General features: G+C 45.9%; 3 protein-coding genes across 4 annotated transcripts; 1 reads left to right on the top strand and 2 right to left on the bottom strand.

The window, feature by feature from the left end:
* Positions 1–66: 66 nt before the first annotated feature.
* Positions 67–1,439, bottom strand: TIMM8B (translocase of inner mitochondrial membrane 8 homolog B). Its single transcript, XM_074976727.1, has 2 exons — positions 1,302–1,439; positions 67–572 (listed from the first exon to the last, which is right to left on the bottom strand). The coding sequence occupies exons 1-2, from the start codon at positions 1,392–1,394 to the stop codon at positions 405–407; spliced, it is 261 nt and encodes an 86-aa protein (XP_074832828.1). The 5' UTR covers positions 1,395–1,439; the 3' UTR covers positions 67–404.
* SDHD (succinate dehydrogenase complex subunit D) lies at positions 1,409–11,750 on the top strand. Its single transcript, XM_074976726.1, has 4 exons — positions 1,409–1,604; positions 3,222–3,326; positions 6,617–6,761; positions 11,012–11,750. The coding sequence occupies exons 1-4, from the start codon at positions 1,424–1,426 to the stop codon at positions 11,175–11,177; spliced, it is 597 nt and encodes a 198-aa protein (XP_074832827.1). The 5' UTR covers positions 1,409–1,423; the 3' UTR covers positions 11,178–11,750.
* Positions 11,751–15,612: 3,862 nt separating this feature from the next.
* IL18 (interleukin 18) lies at positions 15,613–21,249 on the bottom strand. Of its 2 annotated transcripts, none has more exons than XM_074977106.1 (5): positions 21,176–21,249; positions 20,614–20,622; positions 18,764–18,913; positions 17,072–17,217; positions 15,613–16,236 (listed from the first exon to the last, which is right to left on the bottom strand). In XM_074977106.1, the coding sequence occupies exons 1-5, from the start codon at positions 21,240–21,242 to the stop codon at positions 16,012–16,014; spliced, it is 597 nt and encodes a 198-aa protein (XP_074833207.1). In that variant the 5' UTR covers positions 21,243–21,249; the 3' UTR covers positions 15,613–16,011. The 2 variants fall into 2 exon arrangements, with proteins under 2 accessions (XP_074833207.1, XP_074833205.1); XM_074977104.1 differs by having other exon boundaries at positions 20,614–20,629; positions 21,176–21,236.
* Between the last annotated feature and the right edge of the window lie 318 nt (positions 21,250–21,567).

The raw sequence follows: 21,567 nt of genomic DNA, 5'->3' as shown, positions 1-21,567 counted from the left end.
ATTCACATTACATTTTAGAAACAAACTTAATTTTGATACTAAGGTAATATACCCATCCCCTTTGTTGGTAACAAGCACATCTCTTCCTCTATAGTCCTCTGATTAGATAAAAATAACTTAGAAAATCAGTGCTGTAAGCTTCCATATCACAAGACTTGTTTGGACAAGTGTTCCTGATGGTTTATTAAATCACAGTAGGATGACATTTAGGAACAGTTTAATACAGCCACAGTATTCAGGGAGGCAGTTGTGCTTTAAACAAATGACTGGTCAACCATTTCTGCACATTGTGAAAGTGTCACGTAAAATGTGACTTCCAACACATGATGCTCCACTAACAGCTGATCAAGACTGTTAAGCTGAACAGGAGCAACTGGGTTGTCTGGAGCTGAGAAATGCAGTGGTCAATGTCCTCCTTTCTGTACAATTTGAGCAAAGCGGTTAGTGATGGATAACGTCGTATCAATGAATCTGTCCACACAACTGGCTAGACAGCCTTCGGTCCTGGAGTCCAACTTTGAGCCAGGTTTGTCCACACATTTGTCCCAGCAAACTTCCATGAAGTTATGAACCTGAAAATGATTAGGAGACATGTTAGTTACTATGATTTAATCAAACACTTTAGAAATGGGGAAGACAAAATACAAGGGAGATTGGTTTGTCCATGAGTCCTGCCACAATGCCATCTTTTCCCCTGTGCCTTATCCTTGAAGGGATCATCTTTCTCATGACTAAGAATTCAGTCACTGTGACCTCTTCAGTACTTGGTCCTTCAGCTGACAGGGCACAAAAAAGCCTATGAGTACCAAAAATGTGATTTCTGTCCTGCAAACATCTACTCGTTCGGAAGGCCACCCACTCACTTTCTCACATTATCCCCACAGGCTAATTTCCCAAAACAAGCGTCCAGCGATTTTTACAGGAGGCTGCCCTGGTCCCTGTGGGATGGTTACAACCAACACTTTACTTGGCGTGAGGGAACTGAAGGGCGATTCTTATATTTACAACGGGTGCAGCAAGGCCAGCGCTGCCGAGGCTAGAAGCTCGTTCGGCCTTGGTTACAAGTATGGGGACGGGGAACAGAAACGGGCCGCTGGGGCGCGGGGTTCAGAAAAGATCCTGGAGGCTGAGAGTCGAGACACGTCGGGGCTGACGGAGGAGCCGCTCCGCCAAGCGTGCTGCGGCCGGAGGGGCTGCGAGGGCCGGCTGAGGCGGGACCCTGCGGCCCGGCTCTCCATGGCGGCCCTGAGAAGAAACCGAGGGTCCCGGGGGCAGACCCACCGGGGAAGGCGGTTAGGTACCTGGGCTGTGAACTGCGCCCTCTGCTGCTCGGCGGCCACCAGCCGCTGGAGCTCAGAGACCGCCGGGTCCCGTTCCCCGTCCGGCTCCGCCATGGGGGCCTGGCAAGCAGAATCCACCCGCGATGACCTTCACCAGCGGAACCGGAAGGAAAATCCCCCCAACCACCGTGACCCGGTGCGTTTCCGGTTCCGGGTTCCTTTTCGCCCTTGGAACAGTTGAGGTGGGGGAGTCGGGAGCGGACGGGATGATGGCGGCGCTGCTGGTCCGTGGGGGGCTGTGGCGGCCCCGAGGCGCGGGGCTCGGTGAGCGCTGGCGAAGGGGGACTTAGCCCGGCTCCCCCATGGGGCCGTTGCTGGGCGGGGCTGTTTCCAGCGCTGGTGACGCGGTGTAGCGACAGTGACGCCCCCTTGGCGGGTGGGGTGGGCAGAAGCGGGCCTGTGCTCCCCTCGTGGTGTGGGAACCCGTCCCGCGGCCGCCTTCGTTCCCCGGCTTCTGTCTGCCCACAGATCCCTTGACAGGCTGCGCTCCTGGAGGCCTCCCCCGTCTCAGTGGGACTTGGCTGTGGGTTTGGTTGTGTTTGTGGCCTTCTTTTCCAGGCCCCCCTCATTCTTGCTGTTTACATCGATTGTTACCCACAGCCCTAAGTTGGATCGAGCCACTTGTGCTCGGTGTTTTGCAGACTTAAATCCAGAGATGTTCCACGCCCCCCAAGAGTTTACAAACTCGAAACCAGTGGTACTCAGCCTGGATTTTGTGTACCCCCCGAGGTACAGGAAGGCCTTCTGGATCGTACATCAATGCGTTGAGGCGTTTGCCTGGTTTTGTTACAGGCTACAGAAAAAGGAGTAACAAAGTCAGTACAAATTACACTTGCAAGCTGACAATGGCTTTTTTGTACTGCTCCGTAGGCTATGTCTTAAAGTCTAAGTACAGTATTCATATTCCAATTGATTTTTTTTTATAATTGTGTGGTAAAAATGAGAAAATAAACAATTTTTCAATACTAGTGCATTGTGAACCTTTTGTGTCTTTAAATCTGACTTTTGGAAGCAAGTACTTTTAAGTGAGATGAAATTGGGGTGAGGGACAGGTGTGCAAGATAAATCAGACTTCTCAAAGAGGTACCGTTGTTCGGAAAGGTGAACTGCTGCTCTAAACTACCAGTGTTCCCTTTGCTGGTTGTAATTGTGCAGTGCTCCACCTGTTTGTGTGAGCTTTCGAGTGGAAATGAAGTTCATTTGCGGCCCTTTTCAGAAAGGCACTGTGGTTATTTCTGCTTAACTGTAGATATGTAGACTATCTTGTCGTGTGTCAGCTGTGACAAGCCATTGAATGAATGGTCTCTCAGTTTCAAGGTACAAACAAGCGTCAGAATACATGAGACCTACGAGCAGTTCAAATATTTGAAAATGCTGTAGTCACCCATAACAACTTAATTAAAGAGCAGGCCTTCTCTAAGGTAGGCTGTTTCACACATGACATGAAGGCAGGATTTCCCAATGTGCATGGCATTAGAGCAGTCTTGCTGGAGTTGGTGGCTGATATTCTTGTCTCTGATTCCTTGAAGCACTGTTCTGGGTGCAGCTTGCCTCATTTTTGGAGGCAAGTGGCTTTGGGATTAAATCCTTCCTCAGGAAACCCTGAGGCGTGTGTACACCTGGCTTGTTAGAAATATTGCAAATAACAAGCTATGTCATCTGTTCCCCCTTTCCCCAAGTGGCATTATTTGTTGGTTATAATTTGCTTTTCCTATTGTAACTTTGTGTATCTTTTTTTCTGAAGAAAACACTGGCTTCCCTTTTCAGGCAACCGTCTGAACTCTTATTACTTATTGATTAAGATGTTAGTTGCTGTAGTTTAACTATGCTTAAGTTGCGTGGGTGTAAAATGCAACTAATTAATGTTTGTTCTGTTTACAGTTCTTCTCAGTAAAAGTCTGTTGACCAAACCTGTGGTTGCCTGTACAACAACCTTTGATCGGCCAACGGTGGCACATCAAATCCACGTTTCTCCCAGGAGTTATGGTATGTCAGTCTACATACTTTTGTCCCAAAAGTATGCAGACAAAAGTTCTGTTGATAACTACTTTGGGAATCTGCTGTTCTTTATCTTTGGTTTGTTGTTTTTATCTGACCAAAGTAATCATGATTTTTATGGGGTTCTCTTGGTCTGGTGCAGTGGTTTATATATCCTCAGATAAGAAGTTATCTTATCTAGTTACTACTCCTATATCTCAGTAAGCTTTTGCTTAAAATCAGTTGACAATTGGGAGAGTAGACATCTGCAATATAATTCTATGCTGCAAAAATTGGGAAATTGCTATGAGGTTTTTCCAACTCTTTTGAATGGCATGGAAATTCGTACTCTCTAAAAATTAGAAAGCAGTTCAGTAGCACTTTCAAGACTAACAAAATAATTTATTCGGTGTTAGTCTTTAAAGTGTGACTGAACTCCTTTTTTGTTTTGATAGAATATAAACCAAGACGGCTATCTCTCTGTTACTGTCTAAAAATTGTCACTCATTCCTGTGAAAAGGAAATTACGCTGTTGTGATTTTAGACCTCATTTTTGACTTCACGGTTGCTGCTCAAAACTTTGTACTTCTTTCTGTCAGCCGATTAACTTCTCAGTAATCTCACATGCAATACCATTTCGTTGCTCTGGGGAGGAAAAGTCTAATTCTAAATCTAGCTTTTTTCCCCTGAGCATCTAATTTTTTAAACTGTGGAAATTGAGTTTCAAACTAATATTCTCAATTTACTAACAAAGGTGTTAGTTTTATCAAGTCAGGTTCCACAGAATTCCACAGATAGGAAAGAGAGAGAGAAATGAAAGAAGCGTGAGATCCTTTTTATGGCCATGTAACAGATTGCCGGTGACTTCCTGCTCCCTTTCTTACTGCATTGTGGCTAAGCAGCTGCTCTTGGGCTAGAGGTGAAGCTGGTCTGGTGGGAGAGAGGGAATGAGGGCAGAGCTGGACTAGAGCTGGAGTGTGGGGCAGAATGGAGCTGAACTGGGGGCAGAGTGCAGCTGGGGATGGAGATGGGCCGAGGGCACAAAGGAGCTGGGCGGAACTCCCTCGCCATGTCTTATCGGGACTTGCCTGTGCCCTGCGATGCACTTTCAAACTCTCCCTCCTCTAAGTAACATGTGGCAGAAAGTAGAAAGAAGAGTGCAGACATCAACCAAACAAATTGATTGGGGTCAGTTCGGCTGTAGCTTTGTATAGTTTTCTTCTCCAAATTTTTTACTTTATCATATTATGGAAAATACTCAAACAGGGTGAATGGTTCTTTGCACAGACTGTTTCTATTTGAAACAATCCAGCTTTGGACAATCTCAACGTTTAAGCAAGTCCAACTCAAAACAAAAATTTGCGATACATGTCAAAAAAAATTGTTGCATTTTGGAAAGTGTTTCTCCAGCTTCGAACCGTAGTGCCTTAGTCCATCACAGTTGCTTTATTGGTGATCTTTTTGTTCCATTGTCAGAGCAGTTCTTCTCTAATATCGGCCACACTGCTCAGCTGGAGAAATTCCATGTCTTCTTTCGAGTACAGTTCACATTACATCTCTTTTCTGACACATGATTTCAGGCTGATCAAACATCAGTAAGCCAGTGACTTGATGTGTGTGTGTGTGTGAAATCCATTTTTCTGTATTGTACACTGGTGATAGAGCTCTCCTTTTAAGTGTTGGTGAGCTGTAAAATGTCCTGCGCCCCTCAGTATGTGCCAACATCTCCAAGAACTGTTTCTTATATTGCTATCGAAAAGGTCTAGGAAATGTAGACAAGCTTCAAGGGTCCCAAGCTGCCATTTCTGTGCTTGTCTTTGAGCCATCTGCTGTGTAAACAAAACTGTGTGCCGATAACTGTCTGTGGGGGAGGACTGAGATTTTTCAGACCTCTTAGGCTACTTGTAGGCACTTATTACTTGGGGAGGGCCCAGAGATTCCAGCCCTTTCTCTTGTTAAGATAAAACAGCATTTCTAATACGTGTGCTCAGCTCTTCATGGCATTACCACAGATGCAGGTGTCAGGTACTTAACAGATGAAGCATATTTCATGCATAAGTCTGAAAATGTGACATTTCAGCAAAAGAGGGGAAGGGTTTTGGTCTCATTATGCCATGTCACAGGTGGAAAACTAAGGCACTGAGAAACGAGTTGGCTTGCAGCGGGTCACACAGTTGTTGGGAGAACAGGAAATAGAATCAATGTGTCTTGCTGCCCAGTGTTCTGCCCTCTCTATCCTGTTCTGCTGCTTCATTATTTTTCATCCATTCCTTTCAAACTGTCATATACGGAATGGAAAAGCCTCAGTGGTTGTGTTACTGAACAGCAGGTGAACCAAAGGTGGCACTTCTTTTGGCCTCAACTGTCAGGTTTTTCACTCTATGGTTGCCTGTATCCTACTTAAAGGAAATTTACTTTCTGAGCAGCAGAGGGAGCAGTCAAATTAGAGATGCTTAGAACAAACATTTAAGATGGTATTTAAAATAGGAATTTTTAATGCAGGAACCCGGGGTCACCTAGTGAAATTAATAGGCAATAGGTATTGTAGAAACCAGAGGAAGTACTTGTTTACGCAAAACGCAATACTTGTGAAACTCATTGTCAGGGCCAGCTGATCCTACTCAGGGGCTACCTATATAAGCTCTTCTCCACGCAGGGCAAGAAAGAGAGGGTGAAGGAGAGTTTGGGAGACTAGTGAGGAGAAGGAAGGAGACTGAAAGAAACAGCTGGGGCCACAAAAGAGGAGAGGAGCCTCAGCAACCCAAGGGGGCTGTGCTGCTCCCAAACCAGGGAGGGCCTGGAGCCTCACCAGAGACTTGGAGGAACTGGTCAGCTGAAGGAGCCAAACTAAGGAGGAGACCAGCTGCCACGACTACCAGTCGAGGAAGGGGATACCAGGGAGAAGCGTCTGGCGGAAGTGGCCCAGGGAGAGAAGCTGCAGGGGCCAGGGCTAAGTAAGTCAGCCCACCCAGGTTGCGGCTGTCCAGGGTCCCTGGGCTGGAACCCGGAGCGAGTGGGTGGGGACTGGGTTCCCCCCCCAAACTGCCCCCTGCCCCAACAAGGGTAACATGATGCATGCGGTGGGGCCAGTGGACTAAACAGAGGGCCTGGGGCCCAGGAATGAGACGGACCACACCACAGGTTTGTAGCAATAAGTCAAAGGCAACCTGTTTTTGCCCAGCCCAGGGCTGTGTGTCTAGGTCTGAGAAAGCACCTAGTTGCACAAAGCAGGTCAGAGTGAATTAACCATTTTTTGGATTGGGATATTGTGAAACAGAAAAATGTCTTTTTTTTTGCAGCTGGTTCCAAGGCTGCATCCCTGCACTGGACGAGTGAACGAGCTGTCAGCGTCCTCTTGCTGGGTCTCCTCCCTGCAGCCTATCTGTATCCTGGTCCTGCTGTGGACTATTCACTGGCTGCAGCCCTTACACTCCATGGTCATTGGTAAGCATAGGTGTGAAAAAATCTGGTAGATGTCACACCAGGATCAGCCACAGCTACTGTGTGGGCTTATGCCCCTGGATGAAATGAAAACAGACCTGTGCAGTGGATCTGTGCAAATCAGAAAGTTCCCATTAGAACATGGAGTTAAAAAGACCTCCAAGGGAGACTCAGGCTGAGTAGCAGTGGAGCAGAAAAGGATCTGGGGATTACAGTGGATGAGAAGCTGTATATGAGTCAACAGTGTGTCCTTGTAGCTTAGAAGGTTAATGGCAAAGTGGGGTGCATTGGGAGCAGATCTGGAGAAGCTGTTATTCCCCTTTATTCAGCGCTGGTGGGGCCACATCTGGACTACTGCATCCAGTTCTGGGCCCCCCAGTATAGAAAGGATGTGGATGCATTGGAGCAGGTCCAGCGGAGGTAAATGAAAATAATTAGGGGGCTGTAGCACATGACCTCTGAGGAGAGGCTGAGGGATCTGGGTTTATTTAGTTTGCAGACGAGAAGAGTGAGGAGCGATTCGATAGCAGCCATCAACTTCCTGAAGCGTGGCTCTAAAGAGGCTAGAGAGAGGCTGTTTCCAGTAGTGACTGATGTCAAAACAAGGAGCAATGGTCTCAAGTTATGGAGGGGGAGGTTTATGTTGGTTATGAGGAAAAACTGTTTTGCCAGGAGAGTGGTGAAGCACTGGCATGCCTTACCTAGAGAGGTGGTGGAATCTTTATCACAAGAGGTTTTTAAGTTCTGGCTTGACAAAGTCCTGGCTGGGAAGATTTAGTTGGGGTCGGTCCTGCTTTGGGCAGGGGGCTGGACTCGATGACCTCCCGAGGTCCCTTCCAGCCCCAGGATTCTATGATTTTTATTGGAGGCTTTTTCTTCCTCAGAGCTGGTAAAGTCTAGGCCTCAGTTTAGCTCTGCAGGCACTGTGCTATTGGGGGTGCAATCTTTTGGCAGAGACAAAAGTCAGACCTGACCACATACTTCTGTTAATACCTTGGCATTTTTGCGAGAGTCAGCACCAGCAAGATATCATTTTGGCAAACCCCATTTCACCTTCCTTTATTCCTTTTGCATTCTTCATTGGGTACAGTATTTTTCACATTCTGTGGCTGCACAGTTGTTAAACTGCTGCAAGTTTTCACTCAGAAGATGTCGCACTTCGGAGGGTGCGTCTGTAACCCCCCGAAGTTCTAGTAAATGAGCATTTCTAAAGTTCTTTAGTATTGAAAAGCACCACTCTTCCTAGTCATTCAGTAAAACAAATGGCTCGATAACTTTATCATATTTTTATTGTTGTCTGTGTGCATGACTCACTGAAGGAAGCTAGGTCAAAGAAATCTTATTTGGCATTTAATGCTGGTTGTACACAGGCTTGTGGTTTCTAGCTATTATTGGAGTTCTTGGTAAAGCTTCTGTGAAAGGTCTGTTTTCTGCATTCACCAGCCTCTCCCACCTGACGGGCAGTATTTTTCCAGTGGTATTTGTCTTTGAAGGTCCCTTAGGTAGCTTTAGCAAGGCCAATGGAAGGCTTTGAGTGTCAGGCATATTATAAACTGGATTTACTCTTCAGTGAGGGTCCATCTCAGATATGTAGTTCAAGACGTTCATTGCTCAGATGACAGGCTGCTATGTTTTGTGCCAGACGAAATGCTCTAAGGGTCTTTGTCTTCCTTTTTAGATACAAATTGCAGTAATCCGTTCTGGAGACGATGGATATGTGGATCACTGTAGACAAGCCTTGGGTAGGAAGCAGTGGTGTTGTAGCTGTGTGGGTCCCAAGGTATTAGTGAGACAAGTTGGGTGTGGCAATATATTTTATTGGACCAAACTGTGTTTGTGAGAGAGAACAGCTGTTGAGCCACACAGCTAGCTGTGACATTCTCAATACCTTCCCAGACCTTCGGAGGTGCTCTGTGCCGGCTCGAAAGCTTGTCTCTGTCACCAACAGATTGTTCAGCTCCCCAGCTGAGCGAGGTAGTACTTTCTGTTGGTCTCAATTAGTTGCAACCACATGGCATACAACTCCCCAGACATCCGAGTTGAGCGGAATTGTTGGGAACAGCTCGTAGGTCAATTGGAAAACATGGGGATTCTCTGGAATGAAAGTTGCTCTCTAAAAGTAGGGGAAATTTATTGAGCGCGCTCAGTGTTGCCCTTTCATAGCTGTGCCAGACCTTAGGGTGTTGCTTACTGGCAGGGGCTCACCCTGCAACTGTGAAAGCTGGGCCCTGTCCACTGGCTGCTGTTCGGGAGCATCATCTCTCTTAAGAAATCTTCCACAAAATAAAATTGTCAGGGCCGTGGGAAGTCTTGAAACGAAGCCAGACTCAGACTTACCGTGCAGAGATGTCTGCGTCCTGTGTGTATAAGCCTTTCGCTCTCATAATGCTAGTTCCTGTTTTAGGGGATACTAGGTATGAGATGGCGTAGTTTGTAGGAATATTGTGCTCTTGAGTTTCCTGGTGCGTAAAATTACAGGCAAATGTTAACCTTTTTTCTCTGATTATCTTGTGGTGACTCTGCAAAGAGCAGGATACTAAAATCTAAACTAAGTTTGCAAAATAAAACCCCCTTGTGCAGAAAAGGAAGGGGTTTTACCCAGCAAAAAATCAGACCAATTTGTTTAGTTTTGACGTATCTATTGCTTCAGGATAAACAGGGTTTGTCTTGGCTTTTTTGTTTTGACTCTCACGGGGGCAAAAAGTCACAAAATGAAATCCTCCCCCTATACAAGATGTTTGATAGTATGAAAATTGTTTCTCAGATAGTAAGAAGCTCTGCATTTCTAAGCAAGGGATACAGAGGTTTGGATGGTTTAGCTGTCTGTAGGGGAGCTGAACTTTCAGTTACTAAGCTGGCTAATTATAACAGGCTTGCACTGCGTGTGACCAATGTGTGTCACTCTTGTCATCCTTCTTTCTTCTGTCATGTTCCTTTTGTGATGGCTGGAGGTAGGAATGTGCAAGGCTCCTGTGCACCCCTGTAGGGTGTTGGCCTCTTCCCCTGCTAAGCAGTTGGGATTTCATTATATTTGCAGATTTTGGACCTAACGTGCAACTTTGCTGCTAAGACAATGTGTCGGGGAAAGGCTCTTCAAGCTAGTGTAATTCCAGTGACGAACCGGAAAGCCCATACGAATGGTTGATCTGAAACGCCAGCCTTTGCAGATCTTCTCCTTTGCTCTGCCTGGGCACATTGGGGGTGTGCTAAACCCTAGTGTCCTGGCTCTTTGCTGCACTCCATACATGCAGACCTTCGGGTATAAATCTCTTCTCAGAAGTATTGTCACAAACCACAGCTCCTTAAAGGTCAACCACGATGACTGACAGAGCATGTCCATACAAGTGCCTAACTTTATTTGCATAAGAGATCTTCTTGGCTTGCGATATTGACAGTCTGATTTGGCCATTTCAAGTAAACGAAGTGTGAGGTTTGGTTATCTATGGTGTAATCACATGACTGCCTGGGGATAGGCAGTTGCTCTCCTTGGCTGTGTCTACACTTGCCCCCGAGTTTGAAGTGGCATGGTAATCAGAGCCATGGGAGATTACTAATGAAATGCTGCGGTGAATACACAGCACTTCATTTGGCTAATTTTTTCCCGGGGCAACTTTTGAAGCTTCAAACTTCAAAATACCCACCGCTACACACTGTTGGCACTTCGGAGCTTAACACTGGACACTCTTAGCAGACACTAGAATTCTTCTAACTTCTTGGCTCAGTATTTTCTAGCTTACTAGGAGTCCTGGAGACAATTCAGTCTCCCTGTATGTGTCCCAGTACATGGCATCTTTTGTGCATAGGGAAAAGAGCTTGGGATCGAGCCTTCTCCTGACTGTAAAGCAAGCATAGTATTTCCTCTGATTTCTTGACTTGTCCAGTGGAATGGCATCTCTCTCTGCCCTCTACCTTGGGAGTGAAATGTATTCATTAAAGGGACAGCTCATAGCTATTGCATAGAACCCATTAAAAGGATTAGTCACATTATATTTGGCTCAGAAATAACCCTTCAGCACAAACTTTCTCTGAACTCCTGCAGCTAATTGCTGAGTAGGAAATTGGTCTTTATCTCTCGCCAAGGCCCCTGACTAATGGATGCATTTGACTCACTTTATTCAAAAGAAGTGAAGACTGGGGAATGGGAATATTGCAAGAGTTTTTGTTGAAAGGACAATCTGCACAGATAATGCCCGGGTGTTACTAGGAATTGCTCTGGTCTCTTTTTTAATGCGTTTCTCTTTCTCTCTTTGTAGGGGTCTTGGGCAGGTTATAACTGACTATGTCCATGGGGAGACATCTTTTAAAGTGGCCAGTACAGGTCTGTATGTGCTCTCAGCCGTCACCTTTGCAGGCCTCTGTTACTTTAACTATCAGGACGTAGGTATCTGCAAGGCTGTCTCTATGCTGTGGAGCCTCTGAGATACAACTGAACTGCTGGCAAAACATGACTGTTAACTGCTGCCTCTGCTTCATCATATTGTTACCAAATCATTCAATGAGGGAGAACCAGTAATTAAGGGTCCATAGTGCATGGGTAGAAATCCCAGTGCTGAGGCATCTGGAACTCCACAATTTGAACTGGCTCCTTAATGCAAAAGCTAGTATCAGTTGCAAAAAATGGACTAAAAACTGGGCTCTGCGAGGAGAGAGTTTAGGTTGATGTGAACTGGATTCAGATGAGTGGACTAATGGAGCTGCAGTGTAATTGGCAGTCAATTAGTAGTGGTGTTGGGGAATAATCTCGGGTGGCTGAAACCCGTTTTTTTTTTTCTTTCAGTGGCTGCAATGTTTAGATTGTTAGTGTAATGACTGTTTTATGTTCCCATTTTATAAAATGAATTTGGCAGTGGGAAAGTTCAGCTTTTGTTTCCAATGTTGCCATTAGTGAATTGTACACAAGGTGCCTCACGTAATGTTTTGAGTGGACCCTGCAAGTGTGGAAAAAGGGGGAAGACTTTGTTAATCCATGCAATAAAGAATTGTCAAAAGTTGGCCGTGTGTGAGATTCTGAAAGTCATTTTTAGCTGCTATAAACAGTTAAAAACTTCTCTCTACCATTTGCCTTGAAGGCATTATTTTAGGAAGACATTGTTTGAATAGTGCTTTGCTACATAAGTGGTAAGTGTCATTCCCAAGTCTGTCCTTTGTTTAAAAACCTTCTGAGATATAGAAGGAAAATGTTCCAGGCTGTGGCAACACTTGGCCAAAACTTTGAAATGGCCATTTCAAAGATTACTAATGAGGTGCGCAGTTGAATATTCAGAGCCTCATTAGCATTAGGACACTTCCAGCCATGGTGCTTCAAAAGCACGGCTTTCAAACGCTCGCGGCTTGGTGCAGCTACACAGAGGTCGTTTTCGAAAGGACCCTGCACTTTTCAGAATCCCCTTGTTCCCCTCTGCTGAGAGGAATAAGGGGATTTTGAAAGGTGCGGGGTCCTTTCGAAAAGGGCCCCTACGTCGCTGTGCCGAGCCACGAGCCTTCAAAAGCGGCACTTTGGAAGCCCCGCAGCCGGAAGTGTCCTAATGCTAATGCGGTGCTGAAAATTCACTTCGGCGCCTCATTGGTAATCTTCAGAATGGCCATTTGCCACAGCCGCAGTGAAATTTCACTTCCAAGAAATACGAGTCATGTGGTTTAACCAGTCACATACCAGCAGCATTTCTCTGTAATGGAGAAAACACAACCCACCCTTCTGCTTTTCCTGAGCACGACCTGTGTGACTGTGGAGACAATGTGGAATTCAAACAGCAAATAGTTCGTCCTTCTCCACTTCTTGGCTCAATCTTATTTCTTTCCAAAATTCGTCTTGACGAATTTTTTTTATAAGTAACCTTGACATTGTGTCATCTGTGTGTAATTTAAATGGCTACATCAATGGCTTTTCAGGCCAGGAACAGTCAAAGGTATTTGCGATGTGGCTCAACGGCCATCCCATTTTGTGGTTACATTTGTGTCTGTTCAGCGGTGTCCTCTGTCACCAGCTGTAAATCTGTTCAGAACGTTTTATAATCATAATTTTCGTTTTTCATCATACATCAAAACGTATTTATTGAGCCACAGATAGTTGCACTCTTGTTGGAGGGCTGACCTCAGAATGGTGCTTCTAGCACAGAATTTCTATGTTTAGCTGAAACTTCCAGTGAAAAGTATTTGAGTTAGAAAACCCAGCGAAGCCAGATATAACAAAAATAAACACCCCTTGAGAACAAGGCATTGGATACAAAGGAAAACATTTTTCAGAACATTTTGACAATGGATATGAATGTCCAATATCAATCAGAAATGGGGGTAGGGTTTTGTGTGTGGTTGCTATACACATGGTAATTTGGCGGTAATATACTATTATGCATCTGCAATATGCATGTAAGAACCACACCATCAAGTGATGCTCGAATGTGGCACAGCGTTCTTAATACAGTGTGAAGCATTTTGAGACGGCCATTCCTCTGCTAGTACTTCCTGCTGTGATTTTCTTTCTGACTCATTTTAAGGGAAAAATGTTAACTTGTGGGCCGCCTTGTGTGGCTTTCACACTTGAAAAATAATACATACTTCTCTTTCTTAATAAATAGGAAAGAACATGATCTCCTCTGACTTGAACGCTCCTCGTGGCTGTGTACAGGTTTCCAAAACCCAGATTAATAGATAGCAGGGGACACTTGCGGGATTTATTAAGCACGAAAATTGTCTAAATTTCCATTTATTGCCAGTCTCAATAACTAGTTAATGGAAATATTTCATGTAATCAAAGTTGTACCAAAACATGTGATTTATTTTTTGACTGCAAACATTTTTCATAAAATGTTTCATAAGGTCTAAATCGTGGGTGTCCAACCTTTTGGCTTGTCTGGGCCGCACTGAGTGAAGAGGAATTGTCTTGGGCCGCATATAAAATATATAATATAGTTAATGTATATAAATCCCATAATAATGTTAAGTTGACGATCTTGTGAGGCCGCATTACTAGCTGTCCAGGGCCACATGCGGCCCGCGGGTTGGACACACCTGGTCTAAATCTAATTTAGATGCTAATTTAGATTTAGAACCAATTCAACATTTTAGGTTAGTGTCAGTATCACAACTGAGGAATACCATGTAAAACAGCTAGTCCTTTAATGTTGTAATATGTTGTGACCTGGAAGGGTCCTTGAGGGGTCATCAGGTCCATTCTCCTGCACTCACAGCAGGACCTATCAGCATCCCTGCCAGATTTGTTTTTTCTTTTAAAGCTAACCTGCCCCAGACCCTTGAAAGGCCCCATCAATGATTGAGCTCACAACCCTGGGTTTACAAGGCCAATGCTCTAATTTTCACAATGAAAGTTCAGAGATGGATGCTCCTGTGTAAAACGGAATGACTGCAGCTGGCTGCTCCTCATAACTGCTTCTTGCTCAGATGGTACAGTAGACAAAATAAATGAGTCAACTGCAGTTATGTATGTTGAAAAGTAACAGAGAGGTAGCAGTGTTAGTCTATATTATCAAAACAAGAAGTGGTCTGAAGGAGTAGGTCTATCCCATGAAAGCTCACGACCTAATAAATTATTTTGTTGGTCTTTAAAGTGCTACTGGACTGCTTTTTTGTTTTGGCAAACATGTTTCAGATATTTGTCAACAAGCATAATTTGCATGATGATAATGAGACCCAGCTCCTGAGTGTTTGAGGCAGGTCTAAAAGCCTGCTCTGAATTGATTCATGCTCGCTGTCCGTTAGCAATGTATTTTGACACACATTTGGTGGGACAGCTATAGTCACACCAATGGAGCCATGTGTGTGGAGACAAATTCCATGCCTACTTGATGCCTGCAGTTTAATGTCCATCCTGCGCCCCCACACGAGATGTAAACTTTTAGCCTTTTATAAAGTGGTTCTTGTTATCAATTGGTAGCAGAGGTGGTATTGCAGCCGAATTCTTTCTCCCTTCTGGCCAACTCACAGGTGCAGCATGAGTGCATGCCAAAGCCAGCACAGTCTAGTCCTAGTTTCTAGTGCTGTGGTTAGAAGACATTCACCTAACCTCAGACCTCTTGCCTAACCCCTTCCTCAGGATGTGGTGCTCTGCAATCCATCTGTGCCAGACCTTGCATCTTTGTTTCAGACCTTCACATTATTTTCACACTCTCCGGCATTCCCCCCCTCCACCCACCCCTTGGCCCAATTTCTACCCACCTGCCAGTGCTCTGCCTTCTAGTTTAACCCCTCTGGGGACTGTGACAGGAAAGGGAGGAGGACAGGCTTAGTAAAGGGGTTTCTAAACAAAGGTTAATGCACTCGTAAAGCACTAGGGAGCTAAAGTGCTCTACAATAAAAGTCCTCAGATGCATTCTCCCCTAATCTGACTTCCACCCTTTTTGGAGTCTGCGATCAGGATAACATTTAAGGCAAGGCAGTATCTCTCCTGCCTCTGTATGATGATGGACGCAGCCTGTCTTTCTCAGGCTATATGTAGCACAGAGCGGAGTATCTTGAGTAGCGCTGAGTCGGTACCCACTGATTTCAGGAGTCTGTGTGTGCACTCAACATGGCTAAGGTGCACTGCTACTGTCCCTACACTACTGTTTCTATTTGTATGAGTGTACATGCATGAGCTGGTAAATCACACTCTTAACTGGTGAGGATATAGCCTCTGATAACACCTCTTTTTGAAGTACAGGTTTTTCCCCTTTTGCTGTGTGCCTAGGCTGACATGGTCAACTGCAAGTACAAAACAGTCTTTCTGTTACAGATCCTTCTGGTTTGGTCACAGATAAATAGAAAAACATTGAGGCTTCCTTGTGGGAAGCTACAAAATCTACTTCAGTTTTTAACATTGTGAGAGAGGGAGTTACAAATGGACGCTTCATAAAAGAAATCCAAAAGGTTCATTTTAATTCCAAAAGTAATCGCAGGCAAAGACTTGTTTGGTTTTGGAGATGGCATTGTGGTAAGTAGCAGACTTACCGCAGAAACTCTCTTGTAACAAGTAACAAATATTCATCTCTATTAGAAGTCTTAAGCTCCATTTCTGCCAGTTTTTGTTACTATATTGGCTCTCGGCTGAAAATAAGCATTATAAAGCATTACTCTTGAAGCTAATAAACTCAAAACAAATCCTGAGGAACTTAATTCACTGCAAGGAAGCTTTGTACTTGAATGATTACAGTGGAGAGTTATAAAGTTTACCACAGAGATAATTTGACTGCTGAAGTAATAGAAGTTTTGTAAAAATGACCAAGGAATTGCATGTGTATAGATATGATACTTTATCAAATCATTTTTTTTGGGAGACCATAATATGTGTGGATTGATCCACTTCATCTTCACATTGTTTTAAAATCAGTTTGCTTAAGTTCTCTTCTTTCTGAAAGGCCAAGAAATATCTTCTCATTAGTGAAGATTCAAATTTGAATGCTTTTGTGTTTGTTGGTGAAATTGATTTTTGAATGAAGATGATGTCGCTGCTGTTTTCCAGGATTTCTCTAGGAACTTCTTTTTCCTGAAATGAAGGAAATATTCAGATGAATGACCAGTGTGAAGACAGGACACTTGTCTGTCATTTTCACATCTCTGCCTCAAGAACAGTTAATCGTGTTCCAGCACAGGGTTTCTCATAACAAATGTTTAGGTTGCCTCAAAGTGCAGCCACCAAAGCTTGCTGGTGGCTGTTCTGAAAATTTTTCCAAGTTGGAGCCCCATTGCCACGGAGCTGAAGCCCAAAGCTGGAGTTTTCTACCCCAGGCTAAAGCATATAGCTGGGAAGAGCTGAAGTCCAGAACCTGCCACCAGAGTGGGGTGTGTGTGTGTGTGGGCGGGGGGTTAAGTTCTGAGGTCAAAGCTTCTCTGGGAAGGTGGGTCTGGAACTCACTGATTGTCTGTGATGTTGAAAGTTCCTCTCCCACCAACCACACAACCTGTCCCCTGTTCCCTCAAATTTTTTTCCATCCATGTGCAGAATAACTTTTATCTGCAGTGAGGCATGTGCACCATCAGTAGAAACACATGCTGCTGGTTGTGGGCATTCTGCTAATCAGCTTTGCAGCATTTGATGCTCTTCTGAGTGGATACTGAAGCTGAAAGCCTTTAGGGAATACTGACTCTGATTCCCTGCAGATATTCTGCCTGGAGCTGAGTAATGCACAGCACCAGTGCCCTGCTGGTGGCACCAGCCTCCTTGTCTCCGTCCACGAGGCTGTTCTGGCTGCAGAAAACTCCCCTGATGATGGCATTTGAGAAATGCTGTTCTAACATATTTAATATTTTTTTTCTGAATTTGAGTTCCTGGTCTAAATGCTGAGTGAAGGCAAACACTGGAAGCAGAAGGAGTTACTTACCTTAAATCTAATAATATTTCTCCCACCTTCATGTGCGCAGTACATACAGTAAGTCTTGTTTTCCACCCGGATGCTGAATGCCACTGCCAACCCTTCATCCAATGAGTAGTCTTTGTAATAGTGGATGGTGAAGTTCACTCCAGATTCTAAACGCAAAGTACGTACAGTTAGGAGCCAGTGTGGAAAGAGTTTGCAAACAGCTATTTAAAAACAGGCATGAAAGTGTTCTGACATTGTTATTACCTGGGCATCTGCCTACTCCACCGCAAGCAGCCTTCTCGCCAAACCAATACTTCCTCAGTTTTTTCCATCCATATGCAGAATAAATGTTATGTGTACCAAGGCATGTCTCATGTGCACCACCAGTAAAAACACCAGCTGTGGGCACTCTGCTAATCAGCTGGGTGGCATCTGAATCTTTCCTCAGGTAGCTCAAGTGCTCAGCTTACAGGGAACACTGGTGCAGACCCTTATTACAGCTGTATGGGGCTGAGATTTATTTTGGGTACTGCCTGGTCTTTGCTGATGACAGACAATTTTTGTTACCTTGTGGGCAAAACAGTTCAGGGCTGGAGTGTGTGGCACCAGTGTGCACCTACCTTAGAACACGTGCGTAAGAGGAGGGATACATTTCTGCTCATGTTGGATGTAATCAGGCTCTGGACACTCGGCCCGGCATGGGTGGGGGCATATTGGCCACGTAGAGCTCGTGCTGGTACTGATCCACACCAAAAGATTGGTCTTAGTGCCAGATAAATTGCCTTGCTTGTTCAGTGGAACATAGTGCTGCTTGTTCACACTTGATACAACAGGGATTAAGCACTGAGGTTGTGACAGAGGTTCATCAGTTCGGTGGCTTCAGAAATCTTTGCAGCACTTTCCTAACCCTGGGGCCCCGTTTCACACTTTCGAGCAATGGTGGACAACGTGGGGCTCCATTTGTGGCCCATGGACCCCATGGCTGCCCCCGAGCCCCACGTGCCTCTTGCATACGCAGGCACCGGAGCCTCACACTTCTGACATCTCCCCTCTCCCAGCACTCTTGGAGCGTGTGAATCACCTGGTTCACACGCCATCCCCAATCTTCCCTCTCCCTCCCAGAGCTGAAATGCCGCAAATCAGCTACTTGTGGGGTTCCAGCTCTGGGAGGGCGGGGGAGGAGCCAGGTAAGTATGAGGCTCCAGTGTGCCGATGCACAAGAGGCCCGTTGGGGGAGGGGAAGATGTGGGGTGCTGCCAAACCCCTGTGGGGTGGAGGACCCTCAGTGGGGTCTGCCTCCTATTCCTTGTTGCCCATCCCTGCTGTGGAGTCACACTTCCTTCATGTGTGGAGTACAGGACAGTGTTTTGGGGAACAATTCTCTGAAATTCTGTCTGCCCACAGATGGAAGTTCTGATCTTTGGCATCTGCTGTCCAGCGAAGCTGTGTGCAGATTGGCTGGCTCCCAAAAGGTGCCACATCTTTTTTGAAAGGGACTCATGTCCTCTATCGGAGCTTAGCTCTATTTGTAGCTGGTGCTAAGGACAAACTCCATTGACTAGAAACTGTGGCTAAAGTTTTAACTTTTTGGCATGCCCCTTAACCTCATGTCTAGCTGAGGTAATCGAAGTGGTGCCTGGGACAAAAGCACACCTGGAAAGAAGAGCTCGGGCTGTGGCTACAGCAAACATGTAGAAGCCAAAAGTATCATACCAGCTTTTATCTCCTGATCTGCCAGAAACTCAAATGCGGTCATGACATCATTCCCTGGTCCTGGCCGCACCACGAGCACCTGATTCGATGTGTTTCGGAAGATCTGCTGCTGTAAGGAGTGTTCCTTCTTCCAGTAGTCGCACTCTAGACCTTTCAATATATACATTAATCAGTCACCACTAACTCCGCTCTTCTCAAACTCAAGCAGATGAGCATATCCTAGGCACACCTGAGCCAACTTCATCTAACTAAGGACTGTGGCATGGTACAAAGACTGCTAGAAAGCCCCTTTAGCATGTCTGCTGGCCTAATTCCACACAGCATGGTGGTGGGCACCCTTATAACTTTTAGCAGAGTGCTAGAGGCACTCCCCTGGGATGTAGAGGACCCAAGCTGAGTTCCCTCCTCCCTGACGGAGGGAAAGAAAGGATTTGAACAGGGCTCTCCCACTTCCCAGGAGAGTATGCAAACCACTGAACAATGGGCTACTGACTGCAATGTAGGGCTCCCTCCATCTCTCCTGTTGAAGCTATCTCACTGTGGATAGATAATGAAAGGGGTTGGAGCAGGTGGACTGGACCTGGCATCTCCTGCCCCTCAGGTGGGTGCACACACAGCAGGGCTCTCTCACTCTCTGCCCAAATGACTCTTCCATTTTGGAAATTATATAGTGGGTGGTGGCACCATTACTGCCTCCTCCCTTGGATTTTGAACGAGGCCAATGCCATGGATGTGCTCAGGGGGCTCCTGCTGGCTTGGGCCTTTTTGGTGAGTTTGATGTTCATCTGCTTATCTCCTCATTTGCGAATCACTCTGGGGCTTTGGTGGGAGATGGGCATCTGGGCATCTGCTCTGACCACGGTGTCCAATATGTTTCCTGTTTGCCACGTGGGGCAAATGGGAAACCACGGTGTGGTGAAATGGAGCACCCTCCGCTCGCTCCACGCACATGCCCCACTGCGTGGTGGAACAAGTGCGTGGCGGCAGCAACGGAGACAGCTCCTCGGGCCCTGGCAGCTGTGGGCCGCCGCGTGGCTCCAAGTGCAGCTTGCTTGTGCATGTAGCGGCAGCAACTCCAACCATGGCTGGCTCGCTCGCTCACACGGTGGCAGCTCCAGCCCTGGCTTGCATGGTGTGGCTCTGCTGAGTAATCTTGCGGGGTGGGGGGGGGGGGCACATGGCTGCTGGGGGCTGTGGCAATTGTGAAATTTCTTTTGGACGCCACTGTACTATGGGCAGCAGCGTGTTGGCCCTAGAGGCAGAAACTTAGGCATCTAGGGAACATCTGCTCTGAAAAATTGAGGCACCAAGTGAGTTTCGGTGCTTAATGGGTTTAGTGGCTCACAGCAGGGACTTGGGCATCTTCAGTGGATTAGTGGATTACGTCTTTACCTTGTCCCCAAACTGCCACCCACCAGTTTGCTGTCAGGGAGAGCAGCCTCCATGCGATAGACTGAGGAGCCCTGCTCTGCATGGTCCACTACTGGAAGACGGCCCAGGATGTGCATTTAGACTTCAGAAGAGAAGGCTGAACCCAGGTAAGGATGGTGGGTTGGGCGTCCTAAGGTGACCCCTCCCCAGTCTTCAAAACCACCTGTACGCCAGTTAGCTGTTCCAGCTGCAGAACGTCTCTTACTCTGAATCACTTAATGAACTCAGTAAGGAGGGAGTTGTTCCCACACCCATCATTGATTTGATTGTGAAGATCACCACCAAATACTGATAAACACCATGTTGGGGGGCAGGCAGGGAGGGTGTCAGCGGATGGAATCAGACAGTGTTAGGAATGGCAAGCCACTCAGTGCTAATTCAGTCCAGAGTTAAAAATGTCAGACACATATCAACTTTACCTTCATCTTCTAGGCTCTCAGCAAGGCGAGCAGGAAAAGGAGAGAAGAGGGGAAAACCTGTTAGACTGCACGCAAACAACAGCTCACTTTCTAATGAGTTTCATTTTCTGGTGCAAGTTGGACAAACTCCTCCACTGCAACCATCACCCCTTCCAATTATCCTTTCTCTGGGGATGCAGGAAAAGTAGTAAGCATCCCATCAACTCATGGACTGAGCCTGCAAGGCTTTAGATCAATGCTTTTGAGGACACTGATGTGAAATCAGACAAACAGTGATTTTAAAACAATTCAGCAAGTGAATGCTGAAATTATAGCAGTCTCAAGCCAGGGCTACACGACACATCTGAACCAAAATAACAATGTTAGTCAAGGGTGAAGTTATACCAGCTTAGCCCCTTTGTAGACAGCACTTTGTCAATGCCAGAGCTTCTCCTGTTGATGCAGGACATAGAGAAGCAAAGGGGGAGGTGATGGAGTGAATGGCATTGCCTGGCAAGTTTTGGTCAGCTGCATAGAAATCCCTAACTGCACACCCCTTCCAGATATAAAAGACAAGTATTACCTGCAAAATAGAGGTGAAAATCATCCCTGAATTCCACCGCAAACATACGGATCTCGGCACAGCTCATCTTCACTCTGAACGGAGTAGAGGGAAAGGGTTCAGAGATGGGTCCAATGCTTCTCTCCCTCCAGATCGCAAGGGCTAACTTTTCTCTCAGCTTGTGCACAGTAATGCCCGCAGTGGCTGGGAGGGAGGCTGATGTGTCTCACCACACCCCATAGGGAGGACTGATGTTACCACTTAGTACAGGCATGAAGACTGATTGGTCTGATTTTTTTTTTGTAGTGCCAGCCGTAGATTCTTGAGCATCCCTTTCTCCACAGCCTTGTGCCATCATCATTTAAACCAGTGGATACTGCATGTAAAATGCTAACCCTGTATTTTGGTTTGAT

The sequence above is a fragment of the Carettochelys insculpta genome, chromosome 25 (assembly GCF_033958435.1).
Source record: "Carettochelys insculpta isolate YL-2023 chromosome 25, ASM3395843v1, whole genome shotgun sequence".
NCBI classification, from domain to species: domain Eukaryota; kingdom Metazoa; phylum Chordata; order Testudines; family Carettochelyidae; genus Carettochelys; species Carettochelys insculpta.
Note: the sequence above shows the minus strand (reverse complement) of the source record. Positions and strands in the feature narration are given on the sequence as shown.